Source organism: Ranitomeya imitator, chromosome 4, assembly GCF_032444005.1.
Source record: "Ranitomeya imitator isolate aRanImi1 chromosome 4, aRanImi1.pri, whole genome shotgun sequence".
NCBI lineage: Eukaryota > Metazoa > Chordata > Amphibia > Anura > Dendrobatidae > Ranitomeya > Ranitomeya imitator.
In genome coordinates, this window is record NC_091285.1 from 359,298,533 (window position 1) to 359,314,403 (window position 15,871).

General features: G+C 44.9%; 1 protein-coding gene across 6 annotated transcripts in view; it reads left to right on the forward strand.

Annotated features, from left to right (window-relative positions):
- Positions 1–15,871, forward strand: part of SRPK2 (SRSF protein kinase 2) — a 225,307-nt gene that overhangs the window by 128,237 nt on the left and 81,199 nt on the right. For all 6 annotated transcript variants that reach the window (XM_069765090.1, XM_069765091.1, XM_069765092.1 and 3 more), the window contains one exon: positions 12,268–12,413. In XM_069765090.1, the coding sequence (XP_069621191.1) occupies positions 12,268–12,413 (146 nt within the window). The remainder of the gene's footprint in view (positions 1–12,267; positions 12,414–15,871) is intronic.

A 15,871-nucleotide genomic window follows, 5' to 3' on the forward strand; every position in this document is an offset into this window, starting at 1 on the left:
TCCAGTGAGGCTCTGGCGCAGGCGATGAGCGCGCGGCTGCCGCCATCTTCCGTTCCCAGGATGCATTGCGAAATTACCCAGATGACTTAGCGGTCTTGCGAGACCGTTAAGTCTTCTGGGTAATTTCGCAATGCATCGCTGGGAACGGATTCGGAAGATGGCAGCAGGCGCGAGTGGCTCGGCGGACAACGGAGGGTGAGTATAGCAGGTTTTTTGTTTTTTTTTATTTTTTTTTAAATTACATTTTTTTACTATTGATGCCGTATAGGCAGCATCAATAGTAAAAAGTTGGGGACACACAGGGTTAATAGCGGTGGTAAGAGTGCGTTACCCGCGGCATAACGCGGTCAGTTACCGCCGGCATTAACCCTGTGTGAGCGGTGACCGGAGGGGAGTATGCGGGGAGTAAGGAGCGGCCATTTTCTTTCGGACTGTGCCCGTCGCTGATTGGTCGTGGCTGTTTTTCCGTGACCAATCAGTGACTTGGATTTCTATGACAGTCAGAGGCCGCGACCAATGAATTTCCGTAACAGACAGACAGAAGGACAGAAAGATAGAAGTGACCCTTAGACAATTATATAGTACATAGTATCTTTAAATAATGTAAAATCCTGTTTGTTGAATTCTAATGGCGGCGCAGTTTTCATGAAATCACATCCTTTTTGCTTGGACAGTTAAACACAGCAGTATTTTTGTGCTCAAAGACCATCAGAAAATGCGCCGCAACTTCGCTACATGTGAGCTCAGTAAATTTCAAAGCAGAGTCGGTGCGATTCCATGAAAGCTCCGCTCTCTGTGGTCTGAAGATGATGCTGAACTCTGTGGATTTTGTGCATTTTTCCTCTATAAGCTTCTTCTGAAGAAAAACGGATGAAGAAAAAAACGCCGTTGTATTTTTAAGAGCAGGATCAAAGCTTTTCTGTACTATTAAAAAAGTGTTAAAAATGCAACTTCATATCTGCCCAAAAATCACGTCAAATAAGGGAGAAAATGCATGAAAGAAAGGCAACGAACACGCAATGATCAGAGAAGATTGTTACTTCGTAGTCTGAGGCAGACACCTGCAGAAAAAAAAGCAGAAAGTACGCAGCATTTACGCTACTTGTGAGCACGGCCTCAGCATTAAAGTTTTATAACATTTTTTATGGGTTTAGTAGAGAAAAAATATCAATCACACCATTTTTTTTAACCCCTTCCCGACCCATGACGCCACGTAGGCGTCATGAAAGTCGGTGCCAATCCGACCCATGACGCCTATGTGGCGTCATGGAAAGATCGCGTCCCTGCAGGCCGGGTGAAAGGGTTAACTCCCATTTCACCCGATCTGCAGGGACAGGGGGAGTGGTAGTTTAGCCCAGGGGGGGTGGCTTCACCCCCTCGTGGCTACGATCGCTCTGATTGGCTGTTGAAAGTGAAACTGCCAATCAGAGCGATTTGTAATATTTCACCTATTATAACGGGTGAAATATTACAATCCAGCCATGGCCGATGCTGCAATATCATCGGCCATGGCTGGAAATACTAATGTGCCCCCACCCCACCGATCGCCCCCCCAGCCCCCCGATCTGGCCGGTACACTGCTCCGGCTTCCCTCAGTACAGGGCTCCGCTCCCCCCCGTGCTCTTGTCCGCTCCCCCCGTGCTCCAATCACCCCCCCGTGCTCCAATCACCCCCCCCGGTGCTCCGTTCCACCCCCCCGTGCTCCGTTCCAGCCCCCCCGTGCTCCGTTCCACGCCCCCCGTGCTCCGTTCCACCCCTCCCGTGCTCCGATTCCCCCCCCCGTGCTCCGATCCCCCCCCCCCGTGGTCCACCCCATCATACTTACCGATCCAGCCGGGGTCCCGTCCGTCTTCTCCCTGGGCGCCGCCATCTTCCAAAATGGCGGGCGCATGCGCAGTGCGCCCGCCGAATCGGCCGGCAGATTCGTTCCAAAGTGCATTTTGATCACTGAGATTATATCTCAGTGATCAAAATAAAAAAAATAATAAATGACCCCCCCCCTTTGTCACCCCCATAGGTAGGGACAATAAAAAAATAAAGAAATTTTTTTTTTCCACTAATGTTAGAATAGGGGTAGGGTTAGGGCTAGGGTTAGGGCTAGGGTTAGGGTTAGAGCTAGGGTTAGGGGTAGGGTTAGGGCTATGGTTAGGGCTAGGGTTAGGGGTAGGGTTAGGGCTAGGGTTAGGGTTTCGGTATGTGCACACGTATTCTGGTCCTCTGCGGATTTTTCCGCTGCGGATTTGATAAATCCGCAGTGCTAAACCGCTGCGGATTTATGGCGGATTTACCGCGTTTTTTCTGCGCATTTCACTGCGGTTTTACAACTGCGATTTTCTATTGGAGCAGTTGTAAAACCGCTGCGGAATCCGCACAAAGAAGTGACATGCTGCGGAATGTAAACCGCTGCGTTTCCGTGCAGTTTTTCCGCAGCATGTGTGCAGCGATTTTTGTTTCCCGTAGGTTTACATTGAACTGTAAACTCATGGGAAACTGCTGCGGATCCGCAGCGTTTTCCGCAGCGTGTGCACATACCTTTAGAATTAGGCTATGTGCACACGGTGCGGATTTGGCTGCGGATCCGCAGTGGATTGGCCGCTGCGGATTCGCAGCAGTGTTCCATCAGGTTTACAGTACCATGTAAACATATGAAAAACCAAATCCGCTGTGACCATGGTGCGGAAAATACCGCGCGGAAACGCTGCGTTGTATTTTCCGCAGCATGTCAATTCTTAGTGCGGATTCCGCAGCGTTTTACACCTGTTCCTCAATAGGAATCCGCAGGTGAAATCCGCACAAAAAACACTGGAAATCCGCGGAAAATCCACAGGTAAAACGCAGTGCCTTTTACCCGCGGATTTTTCAAAAATGATGCTGAAAAATCTCACACGAATCCGCAACGTGGGCACATAGCCTTAGGGTTAGGGTTGGAATTAGGGTTGTGGTTAGGGTTGGAATTAGGGTTGTGGCTACAGTTGGGATTAGGGTTAGGGGTGTGGGGGGGTTAGTGTTGGAGTTAGAATTGAGGGGTTACCACTGTTTAGGCACATCAGGGGTCACCAAACGCAACATGGCGCCACCATTGATTCCAGCCAATCTCGTATTCAAAAAGTCAAATGGTGCTCCCTCACTTCCGAGCCCTGACGTGTGCCCAAACAGTGGTTTACCCCCACATATGGGGTACCAGCATACTCAGGACAAACTGCGCAACAATTACTGGGGTCCAATTTCTCCTGTTACCCTTGTGAATCTAAAAAAATGCTTGCTAAAACATAATTTTTGAGGAAAGAAAAATGATTTTTTATTTTCACGGCTCTGCGTTGTAAACGTCTGTGAAGCACTTGGGGGTTCAAAGTGCTCACCACATATCTAGATAAGTTCCTTGGGGGGTCTAGTTTCTAAAATGGGGTCACTTGTGGGGGTTTCTACTGTTTAGGCACATCAGGGGCTCTGCAAACGCAACGTGACACCCGCAGACCATTCCATCAAAGTCTGCATTTCAAAAGTCACTACTTCCCTTCTGAGCCCCGACGTGTGCCCAAACAGTGGTTTACCCCCACTCATGGGGTATCAGCGTACTCAGGAGAAACTGGACAACAACTTTTGGGATCCAATTTCTCCTGTAACCCTTGGGAAAATAAAAAATTCTGGGCTAAATAATTATTTTTGAGGAAAGAAAACGTATTTATTATTTTCACGGCTCTGCATTATAAACTTCTATGAAGCACTTGGGGGTTCAAAGTGCTCACCACACATCTAGATAAGTTCCTTTCGGGGTCTAGTTTCCAAAATGGGGTCACTTGAAGGGGGTTTCTACTGTTAAGCCACATCAGGAGCTCTGCAAACGCAACGTGACGCCCGCAGAGCATTCCATCAAAGTCTGCATTTCAAAACGTCACTACTTCAATTCCAAGCCCCGGCATGTGCCCAAACAGTAGTTTACCCCCACATATGGGGTATCACCGTACTCAGGAGAAACTGGACAACAAATATTGGGGTCAAATTTCTCCTGTTACCCTTGGGAAAATAAAAAATTGCAGGCTAAAAGATCATTTTTGAGAAAATAATTTTTTTTTTTTTTTTTCATGGCTCTGCGTTATAAACTTCTGTGAAGCACTTGGGGGTTCAAAGTCCTCACCACACATCTAGATTAGTTCCTTTGGGGGTCTAGTTTCCAAAATGGTGTCATTTCTGGGGAATCTCCAATGTTTAGGCACACAGGGGCTCTCCAAACGTGACATGGTGTCTGCTAATGATTGGAGCTAATTTTCCATTTAAAAAGCCAAATGGCGTGCCATCCCTTCCGAGCCCTGTCGTGCGCCCAAACAGTGGTTTACCCCCACATATGGGGTATCATCGTACTCAGGACAAACTGTGCAACGATATTTGGGGTCCAATTTCTCCTATTATCCTTGGCAAAATAGGAAATTCCAGGCTAAAAAATCATTTTTGAGGAAAGAAAAATTATTTTTTATTTTCATGGCTCTGCGTTATAAACTTCTGTGAAGCACCTGGGGGTTTAAAGTGCTCAATATGTATCTAGATAAGTTCCTTGGGGGGGTCTAGTTTCCAAAATGGGGTCACTTGTGGGGTTGCTCCAATGTTTAGGCACACAGGGGCTCTCCAAACGCGACATGGTGTCCGCTAACAATTGGAGCTAATTTTCCATTCAAAAAGTCAAATGGCGCGCCTTCCCTTCCGAGCCCTGCCGAGTGCCCAAACAGTGGTTTACCCCCACATATGAGGTATCGACGTACTCGGGAGAAATTGCCCAACAAATTTTATGATCCATTTTATCCTATTGCCCATGTGAAAATGAAAAAATTGAGGCGAAAAGAATTTTTTTGTGAAAAAAAAGTACTTTTTCATTTTTACAGATCAATTTGTGAAGCACCTGAGGGTTTAAAGTGCTCACTAGGCATCTAAATAAGTTCCTTGGGGGGTCTAGTTTCCAAAATGGGGTCACTTGTGGGGGAGCGCCAATGTTTAGGCACGCAGGAGCTATCCAAACGCGACATGGTGTCCGCTAACGATGGAAATAATTTTTCATTCAAAAAGTCAAATGGCGCTCCTTCCCTTCCGAGCCTTAAACAGTGGTTTACCCCCACATGTGAGGTATTGGTGTACTCAGGAGAAATTGCCCAACACATTTTAGGATCCATTTTATCCTGTTGCCCACGTGAAAATGAAAAAATTGAGGCAAAAAGAATTTTTTTGTGAAAAAAAAGTACTTTTTCATTTTTACGGATCAATTTGTGAAGCACCTGGGGGTTTAAAGGGCTCACTATGCATGTAGATAAGTTCCTTGGGGCGTCTAGTTTCCAAAATGGGGTCACTTGTGGGGGAGCTCCAATTTTTAGGCACACGGGGGCTCTCCAAACGTGACATGGTGTCCGCTAAAGAGTGGAGCCAAATTTTGATTCAAAAAGTCAAATGGCGCTCCTTCCCTTCCAAGCCCTGCCGTGCGCCCAAACAGTGGTTTACCCCCACATATGAGGTATCAGCGTACTCAGGACAAATTGGACAACAACTTTCGTGGTTCAGTTTCTCCTTTTACCATTGGGAAAATAAAAAAAATTGTTGCTAAAAGATAATTTTTGTGACTAAAAAGTTAAATGTTCATTTTTTCCTTCCATGATGCTTCTGCGGCTGTGAAGCACCTGAAGGGTTAATAAACTTCTTGAATGTGGTTTTGTGCACCTTGAGGGGTGCAGTTTTTAGAATGGTGTCACTTTTGGGTATTTTCAGCCATATAGACCCCTCAAACTGATTTCAAATGTGAGGTGGTCTCTAAAAAAAATGGTTTTGTAAATTTCGTTGTAAAAATGAGAAATCGCTGGTCAAATTTTAACCCTTATAACTTCCTAACAAAAAAAAATTTTGTTTCCAAAATTGTGCTGATGTAAAGTATACATGTGGGAAATGTTATTTATTAACTATTTTGTGTCACATATCTCTCTGGTTTAACAGAATAAAAATTCAAAATGTGAAAATTGCGAAATTTTCAAAATTTTCGCCAAATTTCCGTTTTTATCACAAATAAACGCAGAATTTATTGACCTAAATTTACCACTAACATGAAGCCCAATATGTCACGAAAAAACAATCTCAGAACCGCTAGGATCCGTTGAAGCGTTCCTGAGTTATTACCTCATAAAGGGACACTGGTCAGAATTGCAAAAAACGGCAAGGTCTTTAAGGTCAAAATAGGCTGGGTCATGAAGGGGTTAATACCAATTCTTTGTAAATAATCTGACCGCTGTGATGTGCGGATTGTTACGATTACAGGGACAATAAATATGTCCATGTCATTTGCTGATTAGTGATGCTTATGATTTTTTTTTTAAAAAGCATTAAAAATGAGTTTGTTTTTCATTATCAAGTGTTTTTCATTATTATTTTTTAAGTAATTTTACAGGATGAAAAAATCTCTTCTTGTACATGCCCATGATCAGGATTTGCTGTGGTTTTGACTCGCATGCGCAGCGGACAGATGTTACAGCATAGTGGATGGGGTTCACAACCACTATGCGTGCATGTGCACCTGCGGATCACCTGTGGGTTTACAAGCCACAGCATGTCAATTGTTCTTCCCGGGACGCTAGTCTCCGCAACAGAAATTTCAACAATAGAATATATTTGGATGCAGGAGATTCACATGCTTCAATGAACACATGCAGATTTACCTGCGTGAATACACTCTGCGTCCAAAGCGCTGCTACTTACCCTTATTCCGCCTCTATGATAAAATACATCCATTGTACACAGCAGTGTATTCCTATCCGTATAATGTGCCTGTAGTCAGCTCCTAGAATACAGAGCAAGTACCCCAAATTCTGCCTGGGACCTCAGCACCCTTCTATGATGTTAAGGTCGTGGCTTCAAGACCTGGAAGACTTATGAAAAGAAAAAATGTAATTGCTTAGTATTTTTAATACTTTTACATGAACAATAAAAAAAAAGTTTATTCACCGTAAAAAATACATTGTTATATACACATGTATTTCTATGGATATGTACACTCTGCTTCTGAGTTTATTACCTGCAATATAGATGCCGAAAATCTCCTATCTCTACCATTGTGAGACCCGATAACAGGAGGGACGGGGAGTGAATATATAATTTAATTTATGCACTCAGCAGAGAAGCAACCCCGCCCTCAAGGAGGAGGAGCTATGGTGGCGATGAAAACCTCAGAGAGGTAAGTATAGAACAGTGTTTCTCAACTCCAGTCCTCGAAACCCCACAACAGGTAATATTTTCAGGATTTCCTTAGTATTGCACAGGTGATAATTTCATCACCTGCTCAAGCATTAATTCCATCGCCTATGCAATACTAAGGAAATCCTAAAAACATGACCTGTTGTGGGGTCTTGAGGACTGGAGTTGAGAAACACTGGTATAGAAGCTGGAGAACAGCTGAGACATGTGACGGGACGGTTGGAATTTATCCTTTACGACCTTGGACGTATGGGTAAGTCATGGCGATTTTTGGTGTGCGATCACCGTCGAATGTTCAGCCAGTGACTCGGACAGCTGACACCCGGCTCTCATTACCAGGAGTGATGCCCACATTGCTCCTGGAAGTTTAACCACATGAATGCTGCAATTGATGTTGATCGCAGCATTTAGAAGGCAGGGAGTGGGCTCCTTCTCACCTTCGATCGGCGTCTTTGTGCATTGCAGTGCTTTATAACATCCATCAGATTGCAAAAAAGTCAAAGTCCCATATAAGGACTAAGAAAGAAAGTAAAAAAATAAATAAATGTAGAACCATATTTATAAATAAATGAATAAGTATATATATATATATATATATATATAATAAATAAATGTGGAACCATATTTATAAATAAATGAATAAGTGTATATATATATATATATATATATATATATATATAGAGAGAGAGAGAGAGAGATATATATATATATATATATATATAGAGAGAGAGAGAGAGATATATATATCTATCTATATATATATATATATATATATATATATATATATATATATATATATATATATATATATATATATATATATATAATTTTTTTTATTGCACCCATAAATAAATAGTGACAAAGAGAAGTACACATTTTTGGTATTGCCACGTCCGGAACAATCCAACCTTTAAAACTGTGACACTGGTTAACCCATTCAGTGATAACCGTAAAAAAATAAATAAATAAGTAAACAGGGGAAAAAAATATGCTTTATCATCATACCACTAAACAAAATTTGGAATAAAAGGAAATCAAAAAGACGAATGTGAATAAAAATATTACTGATGACGTCCTCTTCTCTCTCAAAAAACAAGCCGCCATACATACGGAATTCACAACTCCGGATGTAAGTCCAGATTCTCTAGAATCCTTATTTTATGGGGAATATATAAATTAAAACAAACAAAATCGCTTTATAACTTAAAATAAATCTTGCCAATTTAATCCTCCCATATCGATGCTATTTTTTATAATTACTGGTATATTGTTTATGGGTTCTTGGTGTTGTGTACAGTAAAGTCTTTGTATTTGGAGAATAGGGCTAAAATGGCTGAAAATACCCTAACCCTACCCCTAACCCTAACCCTACCCCTAACCCTACCCCTAACCCTAACCCTAATCCTACCCCTAACCCTACCCCTACCCCTAACCCTAACCCTAACCCTACCCCTAACCCTAACCCTAACCCTAAACCTTAGTGAAAAAAAAAAAAAAAAATCTTAATTTTTTTATTGTCCCTACCAATGGGGGTGACAAAGTGTGGGGGGGTGTCATTTACTATTTTTTTTATTTTGATCACTGAGATAGGTTATATCTCAGTGATCAAAATGCACTTTGGAGCGAATCTGCCGGCCGGCAGATTCGGCGGGCGCACTGCGCATGCGCCCGCCATTTTGCAAGATGGCGGCGCCCAGGGAGAAGACGGCCGGACGGACACCGGGACGCCGGGTAAGTATAAGGGGGGGAGATTAGGGCACGGGGGGGGGCATCGGAGCACTGGGGGGGGCATCGGAGCACGGGGGGGGGCATCGGAGCACGGGGGGGCGGGATCGGAGCACGGGGGGGCAGCCACACTCCGCCCACGCACTTCCGCCCGCTCCCCCGCACTTCCTGCTGCAGCGGTTCTGCACATCAAATCGCAGTAAAACCCGCAGATATATTTTTGATCTGCGGGTTTTACTGCGATTTTGACCTCACAATGGAGGTCTATGGGTGCAGAACCGCTGCGGTTCAGGAAGAAGAATTGACATGCTCCTTCTTTTTTCCGGGAGCTATTCAGCGCGGCTTTTTTTTTTACAATTTCCGGACCATGTGCACAGTGTGTCCTGTTTTCCATAGGGTACAGTGTACTGTACCCTGCATGGAAAACAGCTGCGGAACCGCAGCGGCAAAACCGCCGCGGTTCCGCGGTAAAAAACGCACTGTGTGAACATGGCCTTATAGTCCAGATTTCATTGTCAGCCAACATCAGATTCTATTTTTGTCGGCTAAATTCAGGTACAATAAAATCCGATAATTCTGCTTGACTGTCCTGCGCAGGCCATAAAATATTTAACCATGCATTTTTCCATCCTTTCCTTTATTTTTAGCTACCGATAACATGTAACAATAAATCATGGAAATGATGTAGCTTCTAAATTTACCTTTCCTTTCTTGCATAACAGAACAATACTTCATAATCTGCTACCCATCACCTAAAATGGCTCTATAGGATCTACGTTAATTCTGCGCAGAATAATTAAAGTCTGTAGTGTGTTAATTCTATAAACTCCTCGGGCAGATACACATGACTCTGAGGATTTCACATGTGCTTTTTCATGCACATATACCAAATCATATTGTTAGGATGCCATGATGGCTTATCATCTGACCTACATAAAAGCAGACCTCCCGCTTCATACTCTATAGGATGATTAACCCTTTCACTGTTGGGCTACATTTACGCATTCAGTGCTTTGCTGCAAATAAATAAGTATATTATACCAGATTCACATGCTTTGAACCCCCAAAAAATGTAAGCGATTCAGATTTTTAATCTTCAATCTCGTTCTTTATTGTTGCACATTCGTTCCATCCTCTAGTAAAGGAATCTGTGTGCGGATCCACTGACACATTCACAGGAGAGATCTAAATTTCTGCCGTGGGTTTGCCTAAGGCAAATTTGACCCATAGCCTTGCTGGAAATGTGCCTTCATGCCCGAGCATCTCATCATATTCAATGTAGTTGCACAAAATGGCAAATAGTAGGAGGATGGTTTATATTCATTTTCTGGTGCTTTTAATGGGACTCTTGAAATATTGGGCATTTATGCAAATCTATGGTAAATGCACACAGTAATTGGCAGCTACCATTCCCCACCTTCCTAATCGTGTACCGCCAAAAACTTACATTGCTTGTTGTCATAAAGTATTATCCTATGCAATCCCGAGTGTGTGTGGGTTTTCCACATTGCCTGTTACTAGCGTCGTTATTGCTTTTGCAGCACCTTGGGATCCCCGATCACTTCTAAGAACTACGTGCGTGTTACGTACATTCATAGCTACACACATACATGTACATTAATATGCCCGTCGCAGGTTCCGTTGCTGCAGGAAAGGAATGGTGTTGCTATAACAACAGCCATGGAAGAAGAGGTATTAGAAGCAATCGGCTTCGTCTCAGCCTGAAATTGCTGACAGTATAAAGCAGTAGATTGCGCTAAGATTCTTTTAAAATTTGTAAGTACCGTATATAGACAATAAAATCCTATTCACAAATCGGAAGGTACACAGGGTAAGTGCCTATCCGTTTGGCAAACTTGGAATATTTCCCCTCTGTGTACTTAACACTTACCTTTAGCTCTATTTTAGTCAGATTTCTTCTTCATTTTTACATATGTTGGTCACTGCTGGAATTTTTGAGACTTGCGAATAGTAATCCTTATATGCCACTGTACGGTCTTTGGTGGCCATTGATAATGAAGTGATTAACATGAATATTCCCGGGGGATCTATGTTATCAAACTGGTTAGAGGTAAGATTTCTTAGTAAAGCCAGAACTGTGGAAAAAAAGACATGGACCATCCATCCAAAAATCATACATAGATCTAATGCCGCCAGGCTAAATTTACAAAACTGAACATGAGGTTCTTGGTTTCACATTCTGACCAGATTGTATGAAGCCAATAGATTTATTGGTAACGTACCTTGTGCCTAGTGGTTTACTCACTTCAGTCCTCAGGAAAGCTCCAAGCACCCAACCAATGCAAGAAGAGTTTCCTATTGTTGTTCAGGACCAGCATATGTCAGCATATCTACAATATACCGTAGGTTTCTGTCATTTTTTACAACAAGAGTCAATGGACTTTCTGTACAGTGATGAAGGCCACAGCGCCTGTCAGGCGATAATTCTTCTATCTTCTACTAATGAAGGAACAATACAAGATGTGAGCTCTTTCCTCACTGCTCCTTTACCCTCTGCCTTCAGGACCTAAACAGATTTGCCCACATCTGTGTTGCCCAGCTCTACACACGTTTGTGCCTGTAGAGGATTATGTACAGTTTTGTCACGAGTGCTGCCGCCTGCCGTCCTGGTAACGCGGCTGTATGACGCAGCGGCAAATCTAATTTACAGCAAATCGTTGTCCCATTCCGTCAACCATTTTATCAGTTCAAGTAGCCTGCTTTGTGGCCGATAATTTGGAGACATGGTCACAATGGTGAAATTGACGCTTATGACCAGGTTCCTAAAGGCTGGCATTTTGTATTGTAGTCTTGATGAAGAGTCCTCTAGATGAAATTGGCTCTTCTTTCAGCTTTCAGTAGCTCATATTTTTGTGCCACTCAAAGTTTTAAATTCTTAATGCTGTAATTCTTGTGATAACTGTTTGCTGAATCAGACCTTTAGTATTTTTTTTTGGGGGGGAGGGGGGGTGTTGTACGGAATCAAGGTTATTACTCATAACTTGAAAAATTAAACTCTATCGTTTTTTTTAATTTCTTTTTCCACTTTGTGAGAACCTGAGCCCCATTATCGTATATGCAGTGTATGTAAGTGGCAAAATGCTACTTGTAGGACAGCAATGAGAAGAATTGGTTCGTTGGAATCTGAGACGGACACAAATACTGGCACAGGAACTCTTTGAAGAAAGTCACCATTTTTTTCTGTTTCTTAAACTGTGATAACAAACAATTTCAAGCTTTAATAAATGTAACTTGTTAGTCTGTCTTTAGAAATAGTTTGATTAGGAAAGCATCATTAAAAGAAGAACTCTCTACTTCTTCTAGGCCGGAGGCTCAACAGAAAGCTCCATCCACTCCTCCACCTCCCCCACCACCTCCTCCGCTACCTGAGCCGGCACCACCTGAGCCAGAGGAAGAGATTTTGGGCTCCGACGATGAAGAACAAGAAGACCCTTCTGATTACTGTAAAGGTGAGAGCTCTACAAGTTAGGCCGTAGACATCTGTTTCACATGCATTTTTTACAGATAGAACATGTACGCTTTGTAGTCTAATTGACTGTTCACTTGTCCATGTTTTTTTTTAACTGAGTGTCTGCAAAAAATAATGGAGGCTTGTCAGTTTCTGTTGTCGCAAGAAAAATTGGAACGGTCTTCAGATTCTATCCTAGTGCTATCTGCTTTTTATGTTTGATAGGAGAAGCTTTAGAAACCCTCATAATTTTTTCTTGCATATGAGATACCGTATTTTCCGACCATAACACACACTTTTTTTTCCTCCAAATTTGGGAGTAAAGTGTGGGGTGCGTCTGAGGTCCAAATGTAACATGTGGGGAGGGGAAGGCTTCGGCAGAGTGGGATCACACTGGGATCCCACTCGCAGGAGGCTGGAAAATGTCCCCGCTGCAGGAAGCCGGCGCTGGGGAAACCACGTGGTCCCGATGCTTAAAGGGCCAATGTCACCCTCTCCAGCCGTTATAAACTAAAAGAGCTATCTTGTGCAGCAGTAATGTTGCATTCTAACAAGGTGGCTCTTTTAGTTTTTGGTGCATTTATTCCCAAAATAAAGCGTTTTATAACTTCTCCAAAATATTTGTCTTTAGCCAGGGAGGCAGGTCCTAACACACCTGCTTGAAACACCACACTGCCGTCACTCAAATCTTCAGGGGCGCCGGGCGCCGCCCCCTCCGCGCTGTTTTCGCATGAAATCCGGCACCTGCGCTGTGTAGTACTGTTTGGTGCAGGCCACCCACCTTGGGAATCCCAGCCCCGCAGTGTGTTATGCATTATGCACAGTGCGGGGCTGGGATTGATAGGCAGGGCGGCCGCACAGGCGCAGTCTGCAAGCCTGGCTGTGACGTCAGACATAGTAACATAGTTAGTAAGGCCGACATTTGTCCATCCAGTTCAGCCTATATTCCATCATAATAAATCCCCAGATCTACGTCCTTCTACAGAACCTAATAATTGTATGATACAATATTGTTCTGCTCCAGGAAGATATCCAGGCCTCTCTTGAACCCCTCGACTGAGTTCACCATCACCACCTCCTCAGGCAAGCAATTCCAGATTATCACTGCCCTAACAGTAAAGAATCCTCTTCTATGTTGGTGGAAAAACCTTCTCTCCTCCAGACGCAAAGAATGCCCCCTTGTGCCCGTCACCTTCCTTGGCATAAACAGATCCTCAGCGAGATATTTGTTTCTCCTTCGCCTCATTGGGGGACACAGGACTGTGCGGGTGTATGCTTCTGCCGCCAGGAGGCTGACACTAAGTAAACTTAAAAAAAAAAGTTAGCTCCTCCTCCATCGTATACACCCTGACACTGGCTACCAGAGACTCCAGTTTATGCTTAGTGTCTCAAGGAGGCACATCTCTGGGTCCTGGATTTTTGGACCCGACTTTCAACTTTCGGTTTGAGGGGGCGACGGACCTTTTTGAGGGTCCGATCTCCCCAAATCATCAACGGGCAAGCACGTGTGATTCTACTCCACGTATCCTTCCCCGCTACGTGGGATTTTTCACTGGACTTGGCCCTGACCACCCTGAGGTATCTAGACCCCAGGCTGTACAGGTGCTCCTAGACGTCCGTGTGTTCCCCCCTGTTTTCTACACCCCTGCCAGGGGTGTTAGCTGGGGTGGAGGACGGTCCCTCTCCTTATCCTGGGATAATGGAGTTTGGGTGCCTGCACCGTCATTCTTTCCACCCCTCGCTGAGTGTGGTGTGTCAGGGGGGGCTCCTGAGTACCTGTTGCGCTGGCCTGGGTAGTGCGGTGGTCCGGCTCCGGGTGAGTCCGGCGCTGAGGCGCCTGCAGCTCTGCGGCGTTATCTGGAGAAGCGCCGCGGCGTTCGGTCGGCGGCGCCGCAGCGCTACGGAGCGGCGCTGCGGTGTAGAGAGATCGGCGCCGCTTTTCCTCCGGAGGCTTCTCTACAGGCGTGGGGCTGTTCCTGGAGCCCGGGACTTCCGGGCGGCAGGCCGCGCTGCGGGGCTCCACCCCTTCCGGCGCGTCACGTCCGGTTCCGGTTTCTCCGGTTTCTGAGGGGGAAATTTAGGCCGCGGCTTCGGGCCTGCTCTAGGCTGCGGCTTAGTTTGGCGGTCCCTCCCCCCCTATAGCCTGCTGGACATATAAGGCAGCACATTTTGAGATCGTGCTGTCAGGATCCATCTCTGTATTCGTGGGGACACAGGACTGGGGTAAGTGCTTCTCTCCAGCTGGACTGAAGCATTCCTTTTTTTTCCCAGTCTCTGGCCCTGGGTATAGCATTACGGATCATTATGTCTAGAAAGGTTAAGACTCACACGGTTCTTTTTACCGGTTGTGTATCTTGTAATGCCCTTTTTCCGCACGCCCAAAGTAATCGCCTCTGTGAGGCCTGTGACCCTGAACATGTCCAGGAGCCCCCCCCCCTGCCAGTCCTCCAGTAGTCTCTCCAGCTCCGTCCCCTCAGCCAGATGCTGTGGTAGCTCCACCGGAATGGGTCACGTCCTTATCACAATCCATCTGCAGGGTGCGCGCTCTCACTCGACAGACGCATGGAAAGCGGATTCGCAAAGCGTCTCCCATGCTCTCAGGTGCTTCCGCATCCTGGAGTTCCGTATCTCGCTCTCCTTCCCCTGCAGAAAGCGGTGAAGTTGAGACTGACTACGAGTCAGAAGGGTCTCTTAATTTTGATAAACCTGGGTTTCAGGAGTCAGTAGACAGCCTAATTGAAGCTGTCAATCAGTCTTTGGGGATAGAGGACGAGCTCGTCTCTTCCTCTGATCATAAGGTCTCATTTAAGCGGTCTAAACGGGCCCATAGGGTTTTTTCCTCTCATCCTGAGTTCGAGGACCTGATTCGACGCAATAGGGAGCACCCGGACAAACGCTTTTCAGGGCAAAGAGCTCTGAAGGCTAGGTATCCTTTTGCTTCGGAACTTTGTAGTGATTGGGCAGAAAATCCTTCTGTAGATCCTCCAGTGTCCCGTTTAGCCTCTAACACGTTACTATCTCTCCCTAATGGCTCATCGATTAAGGATCCTACGGATCGTCTTATAGAGAGCTTGGCTCGTTCCGTCTTTGAGGCCCCAAGCTCAGCACTTTTTCCTTCTTTTGCGGCAACCTGGGTTGCCAGGGCTATGATATCTTGGTCTGACTCGTTATCTATGGCTCTCCAGGAAGGTAATGTGACAGCAGAATTGGCTGAAATGTCTTCTCAGGTAGCTATGGCCGGTAGCTATCTGATTAACGCATCTCTGGATGCTGCAGATTGTGCTTCCTCGGCTGCATCTAATGCTATTGCCATCAGAAGGGCCCTTTGGTTAAGGTCCTGGCGGGCTGATTCTACCTCTAAGAAATCTCTTACATCCCTGCCGTATCAGAGTGGTCGTTTGTTCGGAGAAAAGCTGGATCAGCTCATTTCTGACTCCACAGGAGGGAAAAGTAAGTCCC